Below are 25,131 nucleotides of genomic sequence, written 5' to 3'. Positions count from 1 at the left end.
AAATGTGCAATCGAACCATCTGCTGCTTAAGTCCCTGGTCTACGGCATTCTATCACAGTAGCCTGAATCAACTAAGACAGACACATACCCCTAAACCACAGCAAATGGCATCCAGTTACAAAGTGTTCTGATCTTGTGCCTATAAATGTAACCTGCCAACTTTCAGTTGGGCATGTGCCTGAGTTCCTTTCAGTGGTAATGAGAGAATCCACCATCTCCTTTTATGTCTCTCTTAATTGAAAATACGAGAGAGGCAGGGGGAGTCACTGCCTATAATATATATTGGTTATACTACTATCCAATAAAAACGAATATTTGACAGTCATATATATATATATAAAATGTATTGTGACTATATTCACCCTCACTACCCTCTACTGTCTTCCTTACCTTGCCTCTGAATTTCTTGTTCCTAACTAGTCCCTACACTGTTGAAGAAAATAACACTGTCTCCAGCAGCGACCATAAACAGACAAGAACAACTCAGGAAGGAGGTGGGACCTTGGGGACAGAAAAAAAAACTTCTATATCTGAGTTTACTAGTGGTCAGAGAAAAAAGATCTAAGGTTCACAAATCACAAACTAAAAATCATCTAACTCCAACACTGTCCCTGTTGGGTCAGTCTCCTCTCTTCCTTTGACCACAGGGAACCACAATCCTTTCTTGCCAGGGTTATTTTGCATAAACAAACTGAATACATATTCTTACACCCCACCCAACCACACAGATTACTGCAGGCTGTGGACTTTGCTCTGGACTTGGGTTTTTCTTTTTATAATGTGTCTTGGACAGGTTCCAAATCAGTTCAGAGAACGCCGAAGTGTAAGGATAGACTCCACCTTTCTGGTCTGTCCTGCTGATAGACACTTTGGTAGCACCCAAACGTCTCAGAACGCTACAACAATAAGCTTGGTGCGTTGTAGCAAATGGTGGGGTTCGTTCCTGGAACTAAGAACTGCCGTTCCAAGGGGTCTACGCTTTTGTGATTTTTTTTTATATTGAGAATTTACTGACTTTATTATAAATTCTTACAAGAAAGAATACTCATGTCCTAAAGCCTCCATGTATCCTCATCTCTTCCAGTCTGATACATGAAAAGCAGATTCTCAATGCAGTTTTGATTTTCCCTTTGTCATGGGAGAATATTGTTCATGTTTAAAACCACTCAGACCTTGCTTCCAGATGAAGAACAAGCTCACGCTCTGCCTAGTTTTATCCCCCTTTAACTTATTAACATTTTCTAAATTTATTTGTAGGATTTCTTCATTGATTAGAGTGATTAAACATTTTTTCTCTACTCTAAATGGTTTTTTTTTTTGCCAATATATCATTTGTTTTAAAAGTACAGTATTATTTGCTTTTTAAAAAACTATGTAGGTATTTACTAAAAATATGTTTGAATTCGTCAATCTATTCTGGAATTATTATTAGAAATTATAATTAGTCCCTGGGTGCATTTTGAATATATACTGGTATTCTATGGGAAGCAGGACTCTAACATGCTACATGGCCACCCAATGTCCTGAAAGCACTCTTCCACCCTGACCCCACTGAAACCTCACCCTGCTTTTCCACTGGTCTATTATCCATGCCTCAGTAATACGTGCTACATTTTACTCAGAGGTATTTCTATTTCTATGTGACAAGAATTTGTATGACAAGTATTTTGTTGTTTACAGCTAAAATTGAGACAAGGGCAAATAAACATTTTGTTATTTGTAAAACGATTACACCTATTTCTTAAATTAATGGAAAAGTTAATTAACATTTTTGTTCAACTTGCCTTTGATGCCCTCCAAGAGTATTTTAATGTTTTCCTCAAGTACTTCTTATACAAGGCTGTAATGTATACTCCTGTGGTGCTATTCTTCTTGGGTTTTATTATAAATAATGACATTCTTCTTATAATCTGTTTTATCATTTACATATAAATGATATGGTAATTTAGCCCTGCAATTCTTTTTGTTTTTGTGTGGTCTTAATTGTCTTAATTTTAAAGGTATATAATAATATAATAGTCTATTACCAGAATACAAGCTCCATAAACATAAAAAACCTTTAATATCTTTTCCACTGGTACCTATATTGTAAAGACTTATAAATGCATTTTGAATGAATGAATATTTAAATAGAAAATGTTGCCTCCTCCTTTTTAATTTTAATGGCTTTTTCTCTTATCTACCTGCTGGCTCCAATCCACATGAGCAACATGTAAAACTACCATTATTTCCTCCCCTCCTCCCTCGTCCTCCCCACCCAGCACTTGACAACAGTTTTATCTTGGAGTTTGCTTCTGTACTGCTACAGAACCCTCTCCTGCTGTTGGATTGGCCAGAATGGCCCATCCACTGCCTCCCAACTATACAGTGATTCTGCCATCAGTACATTTCCCACCATCTTCCCCTGCTCAATTCGAGTGAGTTGTATCCTTTTTATACTGTAGGAACATACACTGTTAACATTCTGTTCTGACACCATCCCTCACATTTCTTCCTCTCTTAGTTTTAACAGTTTAAATATATTCAAAACTCACAAACTTTCCCAGTAATCTTGTATAATCCTCTGGTTAGCTAAAATTAATGACAACAATCTCATTAAGAAAGAGGAAAATGAGGACAAATTATAGAGAATCTGTCTACAATTGTATACAAGAATTATTTTATTATTTATTGTGTGTGTGTGTGCGTGTGTGTGTGTGTGTGTGAGAGAGAGAAAGAGAGAGAGAGAGAGAGAGAGAGAGAGAGAGAGAGAGAGAGAGAGAGAGAGAGAGAGAGCTCACACATGTGTGTTCTCATGTACATGAGCAAGTGCCTGCAGATGCCCAGAGAGAACAGAGGATATTGGAATCCTCTAGAACTGGTGTTCCAGGCGTTTATGAGCCACGTGACCCGAGTCCTAGGAACTGAACGCTGGGCCTCGAGAAGAGCAGCAAGCACTCTAAACCCCTGAGCTACTTCTCCAGTCCCTGTAACTAGACAGAGGGAAGGAGGATCAGGACATCCTCATTTGAAATCACAGTCATCATTCCCTTTCCATCTGCAAGGGATCTTTCGAGGTCCTACAGCATATAGGAAGTAAAGTTCATTGAAACTGGGTCTCCATTCGGCAGTTCCCACACAGCTGCCATCGTGATCTGGTGGAACTCTGTAGTAGCACACACACACAATTCCTGTGTTCTCTGCAGGAAGTCTAATAAAATCACTGGTCTCACCAAGTTGGACATTGGAGAAATAGTACTTTTGTCGGACACTGGTGCCCACCTGAGTTCTATAGGTGTTTTGTGTCTCCCCAGGAAAAGGGAATTCAACACTATAAAACATGGCTTCATAATTGCTGTATATTTTTACCCTCGTAGCTTGAGAACCAATTTGATTAAGAAAGTGAGGTAGCTGGTTTCATAGCTATAAAAAGAAAATCCCCCCAAATTAAAAATAGACTCAAATAACAGGATGAAACCAGTCAAAAGACAGGCACTCAAAAATATTCACTGGCAAGAAATAATCATTTGGTGTATTTAAATGGGCTCAGCAATCAATAACTGTGGGTCCTCTGGCTCCACCCCCAAACTCCAGAATCAGAAGCTCTCAAAAAACACAACGAAGCAGCAGTAATTCACCTCCTCATATGAGCAACGCAATTAAAGTGTGGAAACACAGGCTGAAATAAGACGCCGTGCTGCTTACTAAATGATGTGTGTGTGTGTGTGTGTGTGTGTGTGTGTGTGTGTGTGTGTGTGTGTGTGTGTGGTGTGTGTGTGTGTGTGTGTGGTGTGTGTGTGGTGTGTGTGTGTGTGTGGTGTGTGTGTGGTGTGTGTGTGTGTGGTGTGTGTGTGTGGTGTGTGTGTGTGTGTGTGTGTGGTGTGTGTGTGTGTGTGTGTGTGTGTGTGTGTGGTGTGTGTGTGGTGTGTGTGTGTGTGTGGTGTGTGTGTGGTGTGTGTGTGTGTGGTGTGTGTGTGTGGTGTGTGTGTGTGTGTGGTGTGTGTGGTGTGTGTGTGTGTGGTGTGTGTGTGTGGTGTGTGTGTGTGTGTGTGTGTGTGGTTTTATCCAATCCTCAGCAAAGCCTGTGAGTATGTTATCTGAAGATTCTAAGGCCTTCAACAGTTAAGAAACCTGTTGAAAGCCCAGCTTTAGTAGGAAAAAGATACTGCTTCAACTTACAGACCTAGGTCTGACTCAGGCAAATACCAAGAGTCCTAATTATTTCCTAATGGTGGTAGGCTCTCTCTAGCGTTTAGAATATGACAGGTTTCCCTGTAGGGCGGGTGGTTGGTTCTCTATAGGATTTAAAATGTGATAGATTTCCCTGTAGGGCAGGGAAAGGAGAGAGAGAGAGAGAGAGAGAGAGAGAGAGAGAGAGAGAGAAAGACAAAAAGACAGACAGATGCTACCTCAAGAGAAGAAACTGATGAAAAATGCAATGACTTATATCCATCTGGTGATGTCAGAGACAAGAGTCAGAGAAGATGACCAATGCAGTCCCACAGAGCATGGCCCCACATTTAGAAGGGAGCTTCACATTCTAGGGCTTATATCTTAAAATTCTACATCACTTTTGGTGATGTAATGTAATGTGTTCTTACAAGTCAAATCTAATGGGGCAAAGGAGCATGTTACAGACACTTAAGAGTCTGGGCTCATAAATCAGAGGCTTACCCCCAGAGAGGCACTTATTGCCCCTTTTGCATCTCCTGTTCCCCAGGATCCACCCACTTCCTCTCCTCTGTCCCCTTTCTACTTATAGCTACAGCCTTTGGTTCTCCCAGAAGGGATTGGGAACAAGCAAGGGAAGCAGGGAGATGTGAGACAGTGTTTGTTTCTCTCTGAGGTTTCTTGCTTATGGGGCAGGGCAGCCACCCCTGTGCTTCACGGGTGACTCAACTAAGGAGAGCCTCTTGCCTACTTGTAATCTCGTAACAGGTGTTGTGATGCCCTTGGAGGTCACCATGGACTGGGGCAATGGGCTTGTAGATAGGAGAGAGGACTATCTGAACTTTGCCCCCAGTGCCAAGGCACAGCGCGTCCAGGAAAGCAGAATATGGCTATGTATATACTTAGTCAGACAGTATCCCCAGGCATTTTTGAGGCTCTGTACTTGTTCCATCAATGTCCCCTAGCCTACAGATATTACAGAACAAACCAAACACAGCTTGACAGGGCTGGGAATGTAGCTCTTGTCTAGCATTTATAATGGCCTGGATTTGATCTTCAGTGTTGTAAGAGAAGAATAATGAGACTAATAGGAGAGATATTTCACTTTCATAAGGTAAACTACATGGAAATGTGAGGTTCTTTCCTAAATATTTACTTCCTCTAATACCACAGGGTTTGCATCCTACAAGGCTGAACTTGGCAATCCAATGTCACCTCTCGAAACTACAAAAAGAGCTTTCCCTAAAATTCCATTCATTCTTTTCCTACTTCTTACGGTGATGTTAAAAAAACAAAACAAAATAAAAAACAAAAAACAAAACAAAAAACCTAATCTTTCCTCATATTTCTCTAGCAAACAATATCATTTTTAAAAGAGCAGAGAAAACTCCTGTAGACTTTTGGGAGGAAGGAAGGCAGCAAGATAAGCAAAAGTGTCTGGATATTTGAATTAACAGCTGCAAGACATGAGACTCAGAGTACTAATGGCGACCACCACAAACCAAAGAGAAACTGCATTTACCTAACACTGTCAAATCACACCTTATCCACCTGTCTGATTCTCCCAGAAAACTCACAGGGGTCAAAGGAACCATTGATATAGAAATGCACCAAACGTTGTACCCCTCCTGTTTTCTGTTTTCTTATCCAGCCAAGGGTGAACAGAGGTAAGAATGGAGGGGTTGAGAGGCAGGTGTGTGGGCTCAGTGTTGACTTGTTTCCTTTAGCTAAGGCTTCAGACTGAGTGTCCTTGGTGTTTCGCTTCCTCTTCTTTGTGCTTACATATGTACCAATCCCTTGCCTCCTCCCTCCTCTGTTCTCTTTGTCTCATTCTTAGCTTAGATTAAGTTTAACTCCCTTCATACTGAATGTTTGATCTCTTCGTCTGTTCTGCACTGTGAGCCTATCTCTTCTATTCCAACTCTGCTGACAAGTTCCTTCATTCCTTAACACAGCAAGTCTTCTTCAAATACGGCCTTTCACTGTTGCTCAGGTGTGTCTATCACAACCCCTGGAACGTATGGGTGGTACTCACTATAAGCCAAGAGGTCCCATTTCTCACACATGTATATGTCACACTGTAAGCTTTGCCTGGTCACTCCCTCCCAGCTCTTATCTGTACACTTCATGTCACCTGAGACTGAAAAAGGCACTGGATTGGACTAACCTCTATCTAATCAAGACCTTTGCACAGAGAGCTTGGAAAATCAGCTAGAGTCAACCAAGATGCCACAAATCTCTTTTATCTACTGTTTACAGTTTGGGTCCAATCATAACACCTACATTCTCTCTGAGGACGCAATGTCCAATAGGAGGAAAAATTAATTGTCAGAACCCAGGAGAGAAAGGATGGAATGATTGGAGGTTAAGAGCAGTTCCCCAGAAAACACTCGTACCTTTGTTATAGCAGTGAAGACCTTTTCCAGAATGGCGTTTGGCTGGGCAATTTGTGGTCCATTGGCCTGGATGTTGAGGGCTATGGCACATGGTTTGGCTATGAATCTAAAGGTTTAAAAGGAGAGAGAAAAATAGTTCAGAAATTATACTTTTTACAACTGCTCTTAGTAGCATCATTGATACATGACTAGGTTATCCTAATTAGATTCTTGTAGGGTTTATGGTGACATTCACACAGGTAAACTATAAGGCAGATCTCACTTGAGGTCACCAGCAGTCACATTAAAAAGAGAAATCCTTTAGGAACATTTAAATTCCTTGGCTGAGTATAGTGGCACATGCCTTTAATCCAAGTATTTGGAAGGCAGGAAGATCTCTGTAAACAAGAGGCTGGCCTGGTCTACGTAGTGAGTTCCAGGACAGCTAGAGGTATTTAGAGAGATTTCGTCTCAAAAACAAAACAAAACAAAAGAACATCTAAACTCTAATGAGACTTGGCAGTTCTAAGAAGACTCCACAGGTTAATTATATGATTCTTTACACCATAAGAAAGTAAAGGAAAAGAGTAGTACTGGATGGGATTGTAAGTACATAAGCAAGATATATAAATACATGACATACTTTACAGTCTTCTTATAAACACGTGCAGTCACGTTATTATACCAAAGTGCTCACTAAGCATCTGAGTTCACATAGAGGGCGTGTGCTTTCCATCACTCTGGTAATAAGTACAGCCATTTGGTTTCCATAATCAATGTATGTAGTACTGAACCCTAATCCCTTTCAGTTTTGTAGTTTCTGCCTTGCAGATCACCCCCGCCCTGCCCTCTGCTTCTTTCTCCTAGGAGGAATGAAGAATGTTAAATGGCATGCCATCCCAGACAAGCTAAAAGCTGAAGTGTTTAAAAGTGTGAGCCGGACTGTTTTTATCTGAAGCGAATGCCTATGCCAAGATAAATGGGAAGGATGAGCCTCATCTCCCATGTCTGATGTTTGGATGAGGCTCTGAGAGGGATGTGTAGTGCACAGGGCCCTGGAGGGATGGTAACAAGTCTTGAAAAACTGCATAAAAGGAAAAGTATTTACACCTCCAAGGTGTTTTAGACTAACTATTCAAGAAATAAGTTTCTATAATACTTCAGTGGTGATGCTGAGTGTCTGCCACTAATTTAATATCATACGAGAGTATTACTAAGATAATTCAGTGGTTGCCAAGGGCAACAACCAATAAATGCATAAAACAGGTCAGTCGTGAACCTTAGATGAGGCTTATTTAGCCAAGCTCTACAAGATCGAAGAACAGTAGACCCAGCAGGAGAGTAGTACGACAAAATGTTGAGCTGGAACCTATCTTATGAAGAAATTCACCCCAACTAGAAAACAAGGACACTACCTGTTGCAAGCCTGAGCCAGGAGAGACACACACAAAAAGCACGCTACCGTGCTTGCTCCGCTAGGGTCTCTCAGGACAAAGTGGGAGATCGAATTACTACCTTTTCCTAAGATGTAAGCCTCTGAGAAACCGGACTACTCTTCAGAACCTTGCATTCTGGGTTCCTTCCAGTGTGACACATTAGTAATGTGTCCTTCCAGACACATTAGGAATGCCTTTCCCTTTTCCTAATAATTCTAGGTCTTCTCGGTAACCACGAAGCAACAGCTGAAGCTCCAACTGGAAAAGACACATCACTTCATGGGCAGTGACCACAGCCGAGGCCAGGACTTGTTTCTCCAGCCGAGTTTCCCGCTTGCTGGTCACTCTCACAATGCTTAACAGAAAATGTGAGAAGAAATGTGTGCTGTGAAAAAAAACAGGCTAAAAGGGCAGACCTACCATGTAAAGGCTGAACCTCTCTCTCCTGTGACTGGCTTCCACTCTTCCTCACTGGATCTCTCCTCAGCCCTCCTCATCTTCCCTGTTTCTAACATGCTGTGTTTAAACTCATTTGGGATTCTGCCCCCACTATCTCTGCAACAACCTGCCAGATAAATACAAGGCCTGGTCACTTCCTCTTTGTGTATCTCAAGCACGGGACAGGATTCCTTTCCGAGGAAGGTCAATGAAACAAGTGGCTGGCCATGCCAACCCTAGCCAGGGTAAACCCCAAATTCTAAGGATTCAGGGGAAGTATATAAGAGGAATGAAAGATGAGTTAAGAGAATTTAACTTGCTGGAAAGTGCAAAGCCATTTAAAATGTAAATGGCCCATGGTGAGTATACACAATAAATCAAACCACATGGATTTTTCTCAAGAAGTTTCTGTGTCCTAGGATGTCCTTATTTATATGGACGGAATACTGTGAGCATTCAGTGAGTAGTTGATGGATAAATGAATGTGTGTCCAAGACCAATGGGCTGTATGTTTTTAATTCCCTTGAATATCACATCAATTCAGGGTCATCCAGTACTCTAATACTGGCCTTTCCAGTACTAGAAGCCATTTTCTCAATTCTCATTGTCCCTATGACACCAGCATTTCCCTCACATAGCGCTTGGGTAGGCTCACCCAATCACGAAGTTTTGTTGTTGTTGTTGTTGTTTGTTTGTTTGTTTGTTTCTCAACAACTTGAGCAGTACAAAAAAGCAAACACTTAAATTTCAAAATTTAAATTGCAAAAAAAGTTAATCCCAAATCCTCAAGAAGAGAAAGAAGAGCAGTTAACTTTATTCCTCATAGGTACCCCTGGTGAAAGGATGATACAGCAATTTCATTTGTGTTTATTCTCTGAAGAATTTGTGAATCATCTCCAGGATTTTTTTTCAGAGAACATATTAAATTCTAAATAAAACCCATGTCACAGCTATTACAATTTTATTACTTTCTGTCACAGTCCATTAGAGAAAAAAAAATGTTGTTTCTAATGATAGACCAAAGAAAAGTAAGCATACAAAACACTTTCACAGTAGTGGGTGGGATGGAAGGAGGGAATAGAGAGGGAGGAAGGAAGAAAGGGAGGGAGGGAGGGGAGGGAGGGAAGGAGGGAGAGATGGAGGGAGGGAAAGATACACAGAAGGGCAATGGGCTAGCACACCTGAGAATATCACAGTGGTAAGGAGCATGTGCTCTCTCAAGCTTTGATCATTACCTCCACCAGGAAGTGCTCACCTAACTGCCTTTTTTTTTTTTTAATCAAGGGCTGAAACACAGCCTTCAAAAGATCAAACATCTATAAAATAATTTCACGTGCTATAGTTGAAAGTAAATATAATAAGGCTGTAAGCTTTGAAAAGTACTGGTCTACATTTGAAGATGTATTTGTATTTTAAGCATGAATTAATCACCCCAGAACACTAGTGAAGGAAGCATGAGCAGGGCCTTAGTGAAGCGTATCCATAAAACATGACAGTGATCTCTGCACTCAAAGATATTTACGATCTGGAAAAGGAGGTTACTGAAAGACACATGCAAGATATATGACACTGTTCTATAATAACATTAAATAATTATTCTCGGTGGTTGCATGTCAGGAACTGTCAGTCCTTTTCAACAGTAGCATTCCCCCACCCTTTTAAAGATACTTGGGGGGCCTGTGCTGGTGGATATGCAATCATCTACATGTTGATAAAATTGTATGGAAACCTCTGTCTCTCTGTCTCTCTGTCTCTGTCTCTCTCTCTCTCTCTCTCTCTCTCTCTCACACACACACACACATACACACACACACACTGGAGAAATCTCAATAAGACCATTAAATTGTCTGGTATTTGCTATCCTGGTTGTGATACTGTATACTGTTTTATAAAATGTTTTCATTGTGTCTAAGTGGGTCAGTGTTTTTGAGATCTAGCTATACTAATTGTGCTAGTTATGGCTTCTAATGTTGTGATAAATCGCCATGATCAAAAAGAACGTTGGGGAGGAAAGGGTCTACTTCAGCTTACAACTCTCAGGTCATACTCCATCACCGAGGGAAGTCAACTCAGGCACCTGGAGACAGGAGCTGACACAGAGGCCATGGCAGAACACTGCTGTGTGGCTTGGTCTTCATGGCCTGATCTGTCTTCTTTCCTACATTCCCCAGGGCCACCTGCCCAGGAGTGGCACTGCCCCAGTGAGCACATCAACCACTGATCAAGTAAATCCCCAAAGGCTTTCTTTCCTACAGGCCAACCACATTGAGGAATTTGCTCAATTAAGATTTCCCACTTCCCAGCTATGTCATGGTTTGTGTTAAGTTGACAAAAAACCAACCAGCACACTAATGTTACAAATGGATATGAATGTATGACTTTCTGGATGAAGATTTTTTTTTTATATTGTCTTTGAGATTTTTTTTAATTTTTTTTTTTTTTTATTTTGCAATACAATTCAGTTCTACATGTCAGCCACGGATTCCCTTGTTCTCCCCCCTCCCGCCCCCATCACCTTCCCCCCAGCTCACCCCCCATTCCCACCTCCTCCAGGGCAAAGCCTTCCCCGGGGACTGAGATCAACCTGGTAGACTCAGTCCAGGTAGGTCCAGTCCCCTCCTCCCAGGCCGAGCCAAGCGATCCTGCATAGGCCCCAGGTTTCAAACAGCCGACTCATGCAATGAGCACAGGACCCGGTCCCACTGCCTAGATGCCTCCCAAACAGATCAAGCCAATCAACTGTCTCACCCATTCAGAGGGTCTGATCCAGTTGGGGGCCCCTCAGCCATTGGTTCATAGTTCATGTGTTTCCATTCATTTGGCTATTTGTCCCTGTGCTTTATCCAACCTTGGTCTCAACAATTCTCGCTCATATAGACCCTCCTCATTCTCGCTAATTGGACTCCCAGAGATCCACCTGGGGCTTAGCCATGGATCTCTGCATCCAGATCCCTCAGTAGTTGGATGGGGTTTCTAGCATGACAATTAGGGTGTTTGGCTATCCCATCACCAGAGTAGGTCAGTTCGGGCTGTCTCTCCGCCATTGCCAGTAGTCTGTTGTGTGGGTATCTTTGTGGATTTCTGTGGGCCTCTCTAGCACTTTGCTTCTTCCTATTCTCATGTGGTCTTCATTTAACATGGTCTCCTATTCCTTGTTCTCCCTCTCTGTTCTTGATCCAGCTGGGATCTCCCGCTCCCCCAAGCTCTCTTTCCCTCGACCCTCGCCCTTCACTACCCCCACTCATGTCCAGGCTGTTCATGTAGATCTCATTCCATTTCTCCATCATTGGGCTATCCCCGTGTCTTTCTTGGGGACCTTTTTCCAGGTAGCCTCCCTGGTGATGTGAGTAGCAGTCCAGTCATCCTTGTTCCACATCTGGTATCCTCCTATGAGTGAGTACATACCATGTTTGTCTTTCTGAGTCTGGGTTACCTCACTCAGGATGATTTTTTCTAGATCCATCCATTTGTCTGCAAACCTCATGATGTCATTGTTTTTCTCTGCTGAGTAGTATTCCATTGTGTATATGTACCACATTTTGTTTATCCATTCTTCAGTTGAAGGGCATCTAGGCTGTTTCCATGTTCTGGCTATTACAAACAATACTGATATGAAGAACATAGCTGAACAAGTGCTCTTGTGGTGTGGTTGAGCATTCCTTGGGTATATGCCCAAGAGTGGTATAGCTCCAGACTGGATGAAGATTTTAATGAAGAAAGAAAAGCATTGGAAGGGATAGTCTGTTTCTAACTTTGAGGAACAAGCCCCTTCTGTCTTCACCAACCCCTTCTGGTCGATCTTCTTTCCCCAAAGTCCAAGCAAAAGTAAAACCAATACCCTAGGGTTCTAGAGAGAGAATGAAAGCAAATAGGCTTACGACATGAGTCATGTGCTAAAGCAAGTTCAGTGACAGGGAATAAAGGGGATGTGTGGTATCCAAACCCCACTTCAAGTTCTTCAGGTTGCAGACCAGAGAGAACCAGATTTTCAGAATTAATGGTGAATCAAAAATAGCCAATATATTTGAAAATAGGAAAATACTTGGGAAGGTCTTTGAAATCAACCATAACCCATTAATAACTGATGAAATAACCAAATCCAATTATGAGAAGGAACATATATCCCACCCAGACCATGCTAAACAGAAATCTAACCATGTACAAGTAAGGACTAGTCACCCAAAAATGTGCATATGTCTAGCTAACATCACAGTAATTATTCAGATGTTAATGCTAATAAGAACAGCATGCTGCAAAGCAATCTGGAGGTGCAAGTTTAGACAAATTTGTGCAGGTGACTGAGTCAGTAGGTGTGCGTGTGCGTGTGCATATGCGTGTGTGTGTGTGTGTGTGTGTGTGTGTGTGTGTCTGTGTGTGTAGCACATGTGCTACAATCTTATTTAATACAACATTGTTTCAAGAAGAAAAATAATTACTGATGTCAGGATGGAAAAGCAGAGCCAATCATTATAGACAGTTACCATGGGCTAATAAATACTTTTAAAAACTGTTTTATACAGTGACCATGGGCTAATAAGCACTGTGTAATGTTTTATTTTTTCAAACAAACCCAGCAATTCTTTGAAGTAAATATCAGCCCTGCTTTACAGAAATATAACATACAGCTCAATAAAGTTAAAATGTGTACCTGGGGTTTTGCAGCTGCAGAGTTGAGACGAAATGTAGACACTCCTGATATAATCTGATATAAATGGCTGTACCTACTCTGGGCTTGGCATGTTGAGAACCTGTTTAGTATTTCTAAACACTGGTTACTACACTCATAAAGTGGAAAGATAAAATATACATGGCAAATTCTGGTAAACACCTAGATGATACAGGCAGACTTCACACCAGAACCCCAATATTTGGCAACTATTCAATATATCCACACTCTTGCCATGTTTTTATGAAAGGAAGCATGTGTTCACATGTCAGCAGGCAGCCTGTACTGATCCTCATTCTTTCACAGAAAAGCACAGGGTTGGCACAGGCTTGTGAGCGAGCCAAGAGTTCATGAGCTCATAATGGCATTGGCCACTGCCTCTTTCTTCCAAAGGAGATTTCCCTTTGGAGAAATCATGTAGAAACTTCCTATGAAGGGTCAGGAAACCTCTCTGTTGTCCTTTTCAATTTTCTGTGAATCTGCAATTATTTACAAACAAAAAGGGTTTCCTTGTTTGCTTGCTTGTAAGTCTTTTCCTCGGTGACAAAGCAAGTTAAAGAGCGTGCTGACAACCCAAATTCAGTCCCCAAGCCCCACATGGTGGAAAGAGAGAACTGACTCCAGAAAGGTGAACTCGGACCTCCATATGCGTGTGTGTGTGTGCGCACGCGCGCACGTACACGTGCGCACGCATATGCACACATACACACAAATATTAATGTCTTCCCCTTGGGGTCTTATTTTAGTTGATCACCCCTTAATCTTACATCTTCCTACATCATTCTTTTTTACTAAAGTGTATATTCACTCGTCTTTTGTTGGCTTCTAGAGACATGAATAGTCCACACACTCCTTAAACATTTAACAATACATCCTTCTCCCTGCTAGAAATAAAGAGATAAAGGACCTGATGCCTAGATGTTTTTCACACATCTTTTTATTTTTGACTTTCTAAAAAATACTTTAATGATTTTATTTTTGAAATGCAGCCTTGTTCTATTCTTTAAGGAAATAGAAGAAGTCACTGGACATTGGCTGGTCTGAGCAGCATGTAACCACTGGCAAAGACTGCTTGTGCTAACGGTAGATGCTTTTTAAAGTCCCCAGAAGATTAATAAAGATTGTCTAAATAGCAATAAAAAAGGTATCTGTCAGCCACGCCCCACCCCGAACCTCACTGAAAGGCCTTATCAGTGACAGAAAGGCCACCAAATATCATCATCTAGAACAGAAATCTTTGTAAATCCCAAGTTGACCTAAGAAATGTCAAATATGTCCCCTGTAGCTACACTTGTACAAGATTCTAAAGATTTTGCATTACTTCATCATGAGTTCATTTCAACTACTGAAGACAGACTCTATAAAGTTTGTGACTTTCTCCGAATAAGATCTATACCCCTACATTTCACACACAAAAAACAAGAAAGGCATTGTGATGTCTGCAGCAGATACACAAGTCCTGCAGTGGGTATGGGACTCATGCAAAATCAGTTCCTAGTTGTGCAGGCCAATGAAACGAAACCAAAGGGGACTGCATGGGTGGTGGGTACTCAGTGTTTCACTTTAGAAACCTTTTAGCTCTCTCTGTGGACCCTGTACGATCATGTCATACACATTAAATATGGAAAATGATAAAAAGGTTTCAGGAAGAAAAAAATGCACGGGATGTATTTATGTAGGAAAACACCTTTGTAATCAGGAAAGTGTAAGATTCTACTGCTGTGAGCCAGCTAATATTTGCCAAGTCTGACAGTGCTTATGAATTCACTGTAGCTGTCAATGAACCATTGGAGACTAGCGCACCTGTCTGAGTAAGGGTTCATTTTCACACTGTTCATCCCTGTATATGGAGGACGATACCACGGAGGGCACTTATTAAATGGCACAGCTCCACCTCGGCAGCATTTGTCAGTGTCAGCCTTGCCTCTAGACCTCTCCGACTAAATCTCTGACCATCTAGCTCTAACTCCAGTCTTTGACAGGTCACACACACCAAGATCGCTACCAGAATTTCAGAATTCTCGGTAACTGAGGGCCTCTTTCCTTTTACAGACACCTTTCTCTGGAACTCAATCTCTAACAGGGACTCAACACTGGTCACTCATCTTCCACACCTGACCAGCTAACAAAAGGGAAGCAGGCCTTTGACCTTCACCCTGTAGACAGGTTGTCTTATCAAGCCTGCAACTGGTAGACTCACCTTCAATTTTCATAATTGGCCCTGAAATGAAATGTGAGGTGCAGGGAACCCACGGCCTCTCTATAATGCGTTAATCCTTTAATTCTACCACAGTCACCAAGTGCTTCCACACTTTATCTCAATCGATCCTCCAAACGTCTCCAAATTTTGTCAGTTGTTTTATAAGTGGAGAAAAGGTCCTAGTGCATCAGTAAGCTGAACTAGAAAGTGACAGATCCACCCCCTCTTTTTCAAGCGCTGAGCTCTCCCAACACTCTTGACTTGTGAGTTGGTAACACATGGTCATAGTCTGTGCACATTTTTTTCTGAACTATACACCAATATCATCGTGCCTCATAGTCACAAATATGCTCATGCATGAATCCTGCTTGTTTTCCTCTTGAGCTATCATGGGAGGTATATGGTTGTGTGCAGTTCAACTAATAATCCGACCTTATTTGTATGGTGGGTTACTGAAAACACAAGGGCTCCACAGAACATTGCAAAACGAAGTCAACAATTCTTTGATGGGGATATTATAAACTTCTGTATTAAAATTCATCATCCATATGGATTAATATCTCCCTGGAAGCCATACACCAGCATAACAGCCTAAGCTGTTATGTTAAACACCATGTACCTGTTTCACAATAAAGGATAACTAGGAACAACCAACTGTAGGAAATAGAAAGAAGGTGGCACCCTCCACAGTGATGGGAATGGAGAATGAGAATCTGCATTCACAGCATCAGCACAATCACTGTCTACTAGAAAGCTGAACCACTGTGAATCAGCACACTTGTTGTGCAATACCAAGACAGAGAGGGCTCTCTGATCCTCAGGACTGCTGGGTCTTAACACTCCCACAGCCCTCCCCCATTAGCATTTGGGACAGGGAGATTGCACAGCCTCAGCTCTAACACCTCAAACATGCTCTGAAGGGTAGGTGGTCTGAAGCCCAGGGATGATGGCGTGTGAACCAGGACAGTGTTCTCCGCAAGTCTGCAATAGAAACTCTGGATGCTACCACCAACTGGGCTCTTATCTGGACTAGATTTATGTGACACAGGCTCACAGAGTTCGTGTTGGCTGCCAGATCAGGAACTAAAGCGATGTGGGAGACCAGGGAATTTCTTTCTGCCCTTTCTCGTTTAAAGCTTCCTCTTGTTGGGTCTGATACCCATGGTCTAAGAACACTATTCCAAAGAAGAAGCTGTTATGTGAATTGGGGCATCTCTAAGCATAAAACGAAGCTGAGAGTTTTGGAGACAGGCTTCCCTATATATGTGCAAATACCAATTTGACCACTTGGGAGCTGTGAGACGCTGAGTTACGTATTTCCCTCCTGGAAAGAGTCTCCCTGCAGTACAACTGGATCACCTAGCTAAATGACACGTACAGTGACAGGTATGCAGGCAGGCACGTGCAAGCTTTCTTCCCTGTGTATGAGAAAACAACATATCAAAGATTAAAGCACTATTAATATTCAGCTTTTCTGGTTTGAGATCTTCATCTCCCAGTGGGTATAGGAACTACTGCTGACCCTGTGAGACTATTTCTTTCATGAAGAAACCCTGAACCAGTACAGCAATGGAATCTGGGAAGATGAAAATTAAACAGAGAGCAACTTGAAGCCAATCACAGCAAAACAGTTTTCTTATGAGTCAAGAGGCAAAAACAATAAAATACTTACTTTGCTGTTAACAAGGAAACCAGAATTTTCTCCTAAAAGGCAATTCATTCTCTTAATGCAATCCTGAATTGTCCTTCAGGCAAAGGACATAAATCTGTTATTTTTTTAAAAAAATATTAATATTGCCCTATTTATTCTATACTTTCTTGGATACAACTCCAGTGGCATGACCAGAAGTGCTTGAGTGGACACAATGGTATTACAGCCTCAAATTCTTTGTTGGGAGTATTTATGAGAAATAGCCCAATTTGGAAGTAAACCTCAGAGCTCACTCAAGTAAAAGAATGTGAAGGCTATCTCATTTAAAGCACAGTAGTAGACTGAACCAAGGAAGCATTTTCTGAAGGGCAAAAATCTTACTGAGTGAGCAAAAGAGTTCTTATCTACAGAACCACTGAGAAGAGTCATAGAATGTTCAGAATGATGATGGGATCTGTGTAAGAAAAATGATATTTTACTCTTAAAAAATCATTTTGAAAAGCCAAAGTTAATTTTTAAATCTTTCCCTTGTAGATTTACCAAAATAAAACTGCTTACAGGACATCTGAGCTATATAGGACTTACATATCTGTATGTCTCAATTTCTCAGGCCTCATCATCTCTAATCAGGGGTTGGTCAATGGACCCAAGGGCACTTATCACCTGGAAGACATTTAAAAAAAATGCAGACTCTCACGCTCAGATCCAGGCTGAGTCAGAGTCAGTATTTAACCAAGATCCTGAAAGGGCCCCTAAGTACAGTATTGTTTGAGCCAACGCTTCATTTGGTTCAATGCATCTCAGAGTGTAAGTGTCCTAATAGCCACCTCAACTTCACCAGAAACCTTGTGACAGTAGAAATGCTCCAGCCCTGCCCCACCCCTACATTCAACAGCTCCGAGGGTGGGGTCCAGTCACATGACTTCTCACAAAACCTCCAAGCAATACTGATGCAAGCTGGAGCTTGAAAGCACTGCACTAGCCTAGGCATGAGCAGACTGGTCTAGCAGAGCGGGAGAATTCACTAAAGCAGGTCATTTCACCTGCAGGTGGAGGGCCCAGAAAATTCTGCCTTAGAACTGAGCCCAAATGTCTCAGCACAACTGTCGACCAAGTAACAAATCTCAATGTTCCTTCATAGTATTCAAACAGAGCTATGATCAGCTCAATCTTTTTTAGTCCAGATAAAATTTCTACATAGATGGGGGGCATAAACAGAATACAGCTATACAGTTTGGATACACGAGAATAAGTAATATAGTAAGATAACTATATTACATTTTATTACTTCATCATATATTAATGCAGTAATACAAGAAACATAATTAACTATGTGGGATGTACATGGCATAATAACTAATTAAAAGTAGATCCTATTTGTGGAGCTATATGCATATACACATATGCTATCATAAAATCATACACTAACCCAAAGAAGGATTGAACTATCCTCTTTTTCATCCTGCAGGTCAAATGTCAATAATCAGAAGCAACACAAACACTACACTTTCAGTAATTAGTTGTATACATACACACACACACAAGTCATCTTTTTTTTTTTTTTTTGGTTTTTCGAGACAGGGTTTCTCTGTGTAGCTTTGCGCCTTTCCTGGATCTCGCTCTGTAGACCAGGCTGGCCTCGAACTCACAAAGATCCGCCTGCCTCTGCCTCCCGAGTGCTGGGATTAAAGGCGTGCGCCACCACCGCCCGGCCACAAGTCATCTTTTTATCTTTCCACAAATGCCATTCTTTAGGTCTCTCAATTCTTATTTCCATGCCAAGTCCCTAATTTCACTTCCTTGTGTGCACAGCACGGAGCAACACAGAACTACTCAGATAGAAGCTTAGTGAAGGCTAAAACCTAGCTCCACAATTACTATTTCTTTTCATTAAATGCTTTTCATCCTGAAAAATGAGCTCCATGACTGCTCTAACTGTGCCAAAAATAACTTGGTGCGGTTTATTAAACAGCATTCCAAACAAAGCGAGTATAAATCACCAGCTTCCTATGCCAATCACTGCTCATTAAACAGCACGATAGCAGCACATCATTAAGGAACGGGGAGGTGAGATTCCAGGTCCTTGGAGACTCCCTTTCACTATATTAAAACAAAAAAAACAACAAAAAAAAAAAACCCAAGAAAAATACTACCTGAATCTATGAAGAGAAACAATCAACTTCAAAACATCCATGAACTCCAAGTCCAACTTACAATGCAGCTGAGAATGGCCTTCAAAGGGGAAGAACATGAAGAGAAAAGCACCAGCTCATCCACAGAGGGAGGCGAGTCCTCTCGCAGGCACTTGGCCCTCGCACTGGCACAGACGGCCTGGCCTTCTGAAGACATGAAATTACACTTAGGCGCTGGCTGCCGTCCAACGGCACAGCAGGCTTGCATTTCAGACGCTTTCCTGTATCCTCACTGACCATTCTCTCAGAACACCCACTACACAACCCCGGGCCTTTCACTCTGCAGGTGTGTAAAGGCCACTGTCTGCTGGTCCCTGCTGATGTCATGTACCAGCGCTCATACCAAGATTCTCTAGACCCTCTGTACCCACTTCCAAACCTTTCTGTAACTTCCTGCTGCATTTAGACCTATGTCCCCAGCTCTTATTCTACAGAACACAATGGTCATTTGGTTCCTTGTCTTCTGTCCACTCTCATGTTGTATTTTCCCCCCTCGGGGCTTCATGCTTCTTCCTCATCTTGTGTTAAAGAAGATAGCGTTGTTTGGAGCAGCATCATGATGGATACACAATGAGACCAAGGAAAAACAAGTTCAACAGCAAAACCCAACATCCTGCAGTCAACAGAGCAGAAATATAGAACCAGCCTGCCTCTGCTGGCTTCACAAATTGACTGTGTCAGAGCACGAACTACTGACCTGTGTGCTTCTTATCTGGCTAGTGATCACTTTTCATCCAACCAGTGTCAAGTAGATTCTGTTAGTTTCATCCCACAACACTGCTTTCACAATTACCATCATTCCTGGAATACATCTGAACACCTGTTATGCTGTATATAATTGAGTTTGGTCTGTTTAGTTAGTTGGGAAACACACCTAAGCTCTTGGTATGCCCCTGCAATATTTTCTCCATCTTTATTCAAAATGTTATCTCAGTTACAGAGAGAACCACTTCCCAGCTGCCAGTGAAGGCTAACATCAATTAGTGTACTACAAAAATAAATTTTGAAAATGGTAACAGCAAAGTTATCTTTTCAGAAGACATCAGACTCACCACAACAAAGAAGAAACAGCACACTAACAATGCCTTAGAACTTTGAAACTGGGAGCAGGTGACATTAAATGAAGTAACTGGGCTGTACTGGGAACCCGACAAAACTCTGCTGATTCATCTAGTTCCCCACCATTGGAAAACATACACAGATCTCAAAGTCAGCCAGCTTAGTTGCCGAAGGCGTGTGCTTCCTCTGCAGTATCCCAAACCAGTGCTGTGCTGGTGCTGTGTCAAGAGTGAAGAGTGGCAAAACTCTGCAAGGATCAAAACCAGGAGCAGTACCAAAGAAATCCCATCCTCACATTGCAACTGTGCTCTCCAATAAACCACTTCCCAGCACATGAACCACAGTGTGCTTCTGTTGCAGGATCTAGGGCGGCAGTAAGACCATGTCCATGCTTGCTTGTTCTGGAAATACAGCTTCTAAGAAATCAAATTTCCATTTGACAAAACTCATGCCCAGGCCTGCCTGGAGGCTGCTCCAGTTTTCAGTGGGATCTTTCTATTGGACTGTCAGAAATAAGGGATCATGGGGCTCCTGGGCCTTGGGAAGTTTGGAGGGGGCCTCCCAAACAACAGGCTGAGCAGTTTTCAACATCTGGCCTTGGAATGTCACTTCCTATTATAACACTACAGCACCCTGTCATTCATCTCTGACATTTGTTCAGTAATGCCTCACCCCAAATGCCCCATAGAAGTTGTCTTAACTTTCTGGAACCTTCTGATGATCTGAGCAGGTATCTTCCCTTCCTCCCCCTCCCCACTACCCTCTTAGCTTATACCCCTGCTTCTCTACTTCCTGGACTTCCACGTACTTGCTGGTTTATCAGTCATAGTCATATTTGTCTTGTGCCACTTTGCAAACTTCAGGCCTACAGGGTGAACATTCTTTTAGGGGAGAGAAAACCACCGTTTGAATCTAGACAGCCTAATGAACAGAAAATAAAACAAGAGTTTTGGTTCCTCATTGCCCGACACTGTCCAATACACTGGGAAGTCTCCTTCCTATTGATGACTTGGGAAGTCACCCAGAGTCTCCTGACTTACCTCGATGTCATCACTGCTCAGCCTCCTCAGTCTCAAATTCCTTCACCAAGTCAGAACAAGTCCCTGAAGACCTGAGCCTAAACCAATTCTGTCACATTTGATCTAGTAATTATAAAAACAAAAATTGCCAAAGACCACATGAGAACAGGAAGAAGCAAAGTGCTAGAGAGGCCCACAGAAATCCACAAAGATACCCCCACAACAGACTGCTGGCAATGGTCGAGAGACAGCCCGAACTGACCTACTCTGGTGATGGGATGGCCAAACACCCTAATTGTTGTGCTAGAAACCTCATCCAACTACTGAGGGATCTGGATGCAGAGATCCATGACTAGGCCCTGGGTGGATCTCTGGGAGTCCAATCAACGAGAATGAGGAGGGTTTATATGAGCGAGAATTGTTGAGACCAAGGTTGGATAAAGCACAGGGACAAATAGCCAAATGAATGGAAACACATGAACTATGAACCAATGGCTGAGGGGTCCCCACTGGATCAGGCCCTCCGAATGGGTGAGACAGTTGATTGGCTTGATCTGTTTGGGAGGCATCCAGGCAGTGGGACCAGATCTTGTGCTCATTGCATGAGTTGGCTGTTTGAAACCTGGGGCCTATGCAGGATTGTTTGGCTTGGCCTGGGAGGAGGGGACTAGACCTACCTGGACTGAGTCTACCAGGTTGACCTCAGTCTGTGGGGAAGGCTTTACCCTGGAAGAGATGGGAATGGGGGGGGGGGGCGTTGGGGGGAAGGTGAGGGGGACGGGAGGGGGGAGAACAAGGGAATCCGTGACTGATATGTAGAACTGAATTGTATTGCAAAATAAATTAAAATAAATTAAAAAAACAAAAAACAAAAAAAAAAACAAAAATTGACATATCTGTATGGAATAGAAAACTATGTCTTTTGATCTTCAGAAACACAGGTGAACAAAGTCTGTGAATACAGCATGGAGAAAGAGTCTGGCAGCTCTTCCAAATGTATTTATAATACTAATAAAACATATATTATAAATGTCTACTATACTTACTGATAGTGTCCTGCTGCAAAACTGTATTTCCCAACTTCCCTTGTGGACTATCGGAGTCATATCTACCACTATAAGGGGCCAAATCCCATCTTGTTCTGTAGGCATTTTGGTCATCAGCACACACGAGAGGCAACGTGCCCCTCACTGTGAATAAACGTGGTCCTGCCTAAGGTCAGACTAAGCCTCTCTTTCTTTTTTCTACTTTCTGTCTTTCTCCAGCTGCTCTTTGATAATCTAACACTTTACCTTGAAATGCTAAAACCATGTCCCTTGACAAAGAGATCTCTTCCCCACTCCTCAGAACATTACCCCTGTATAGCAGAGTATTGCCCCAGTTTAAGATTTATTATACACAGTCACTAAGATTATTTGGAAAACACTACCAAGGCCAACATTCTAGTGAATGTCAACCATAACCAAAACGTTAACTCATACTTGGGATGTGCACAAAGTTCCTGCCTAATCAGTACAGTGTCTTCACTGGATGCTGACTGGTGGCTATCAATGCTACCTCTCTAAGCAACCTCCTCAGACAATGCCAAACCTGAGATGGTTTCATGGAGTGGAGCTAGGACACAGATGCTGGCAAGGGCTCCCATAGCACTCTAACTTGCAGCCAGTTGGGAGATGCTGAGCATGTGCAAAACAACAAAGGGTAAGAATGGTGAAGGGCCATCTCAGTTCTGCAGGGAGAGAAATGAGACATCTCAAACATGATGGTGAGTGACAAGAGTAACCACGGAGGCTTCAAGTACACTAAGTGATCAGAGGCCTTATAGATGAAGCTAGTGGACAATTGGGCAAAGGATCATTGGCTAAAAAAAAATGATGGCATTATACAGCTATGTATGGATTCCAGAACTGAGTCCTGGGGATATATAAAAAGGCAAAGAAAGTAGGGATAGGAGAGTCAGGAAGACAAAGAGACATACATGTGTCTGTGTATACACACATATACATAGATATCCATCCATATATATGTATTTCCAGCAAAGTGTTTAAACAAAGTGTCATTTGTATGTGAAGTGTTCAGAAATTCCACAGATTTCCAAACTCATTTCTCACATCTAAGCAAAGCTGCTTTCTTTGCTGGAGTCTTGAGGGAAGTGTTTCAATAATGATTTTACTGTGTAATTGGTTCAAAGACAATTGCAAAAGTCACGGAGCTCTATGCTGCTGTTGAGGAGGTTCTGCAAAGCAAGGATGCATCCCTCCCCCTCCAGGGTCCTGCAGGTCCAAATGAAGGAAGGCGAGATAATTTACAATCAAGCTTTAAGTGACGTGGTAGAGACAGCCCTGCTTTGCAGAACAAGGAGGGAAAACCGAAGCTCCATTTTCAGATTTAGGCTCCCAACCAGACTCTTACAGAGAGTCTGGGGGAAAAAAATAACATAAACAACAATGACTAAGTTATGATACATCCTATAAGGTTTTATAAAGTTATCATGTGACTTCTGAGCACAAATGTCATTCACTCAGAAATTACTCGTAAGGACAGTCTTGGTGCTGTGTCGCCATCATGTACTCTGGTACCACTTCAATGCATCTTGACTTTCATTTTCCTTCAGTCTAACAGGAATTTGTGGCTAACTTCGGATGCACTAACTGACTGGTATATATCTGCTGAATAAACACTAGAAGGAACACTTTTCTAAATTTTAGGGACTGTCTTCCAACAAAGTATCAATATAGGGATATGCTATACACTCCAACAATGTTATAGCATATTAGTATGGATTTTAAATAAAATCTTGAGATCCAGGAACAATTTTTTTGCAGGATGTTTAACAGTTTTTTTTTTTAATTAGGTTTTTGTGGTGGTGGTTTTGAGATGGGGTCTCTCTGTGTAGACAGGGCTGTCCTCAAATTCACAAAGATCCATTTGCCTCTGCCTCTGACTATTGGAATTTGATGGGGTTTGTTTTTTGTTGTTTTTAATGCTTGTGCTTCTTGCTTTCCAAGGACTTTGAGACAACTTTACCCCAAGAATCCCTAAACAAGAGGGACCATTGATCTCAATGTCCCCTTTAACACAGCAAACAAAGCTTTACTTTGCAAACGATTACTCCTTCCCACCGTATTTACAATCATACTCCTGACCCCAGCAGTCATTCCTCCTGGATATGACCTGCAGTGGGAGACTTTTTTAAAAAGAGGTCTCTTGTTCTGGCTCATCTGGGCTCCTATGAGAACCTTCCCAGCTAGCTCTTCTTTTCTTTCTCCAACTTGCCATATTTCCAGAGTATAAACAGCACCTCTCAAATGCTCAGCTTATCATCCTCACATGAACGAGGGTAGAGGAAAAACCAGTTCGTACTATTTCTCTTCTATTTTTCAGGAAAAGTACTGCATTTTGATACATCTCAAGTCAAGAATGTAAACCTAACAGGAATTGTTGGTCAGTAAGGTTCCATAGACTCCTAAACACTATGAGCTGATGCCACTGCTCTGGGTTACCCTTCAGAACTTGATTGTACGATGCTGTTGCTAAAGATACAATATACCTGAATCATAGAACATGCAGAAATCAAGCTGGTACCAATCTGGAAGCTTCATCACTACCAGGTGGCTTACATAGCTCTAGAATAGTGGTTCTCAACCAGTAGGTCCCAGCCTGGGATGATATGCTCACTGGTGTAGTAATGGCACAAATGTTATGCAAGTACTCACCCACTTTATGATTAGATTTAAGGCCTGCTCCATAAGATAAAACTCTCGTCTAGCACTGTTAAGAGGGCCAAGAACCTGAGTTGCAGTAGGTCATAGGGCATGGGGGGAGCCTACTACTATTATTTGATAAATGTGTATCAAATTAAACTAACTCCTAGAACCTTGTTATTATACCTACAGCTAAGTGCATCTTTCAACCCTCACAAGAGAAACTTCTTTTTGCAGTACAT

At 42.0% G+C, this 25,131-nt stretch overlaps 1 protein-coding gene across 1 annotated transcript in view; it reads right to left on the bottom strand.

Annotated features, from left to right (window-relative positions):
• Cers6 (ceramide synthase 6) overlaps positions 1-25,131 on the bottom strand; it is a 252,558-nt gene that overhangs the window by 177,685 nt on the left and 49,742 nt on the right. The window contains exon 2 of the mRNA XM_052722441.1: positions 6,546-6,651. Within this exon, the coding sequence (XP_052578401.1) occupies positions 6,546-6,651 (106 nt within the window). The remainder of the gene's footprint in view (positions 1-6,545; positions 6,652-25,131) is intronic.

Source organism: Peromyscus californicus, unplaced genomic scaffold (assembly GCF_007827085.1).
Source record: "Peromyscus californicus insignis strain IS unplaced genomic scaffold, ASM782708v3 Scaffold_7__1_contigs__length_154581171, whole genome shotgun sequence".
NCBI classification, from domain to species: Eukaryota; Metazoa; Chordata; class Mammalia; order Rodentia; family Cricetidae; genus Peromyscus; species Peromyscus californicus.
Note: the sequence above shows the minus strand (reverse complement) of the source record. Positions and strands in the feature narration are given on the sequence as shown.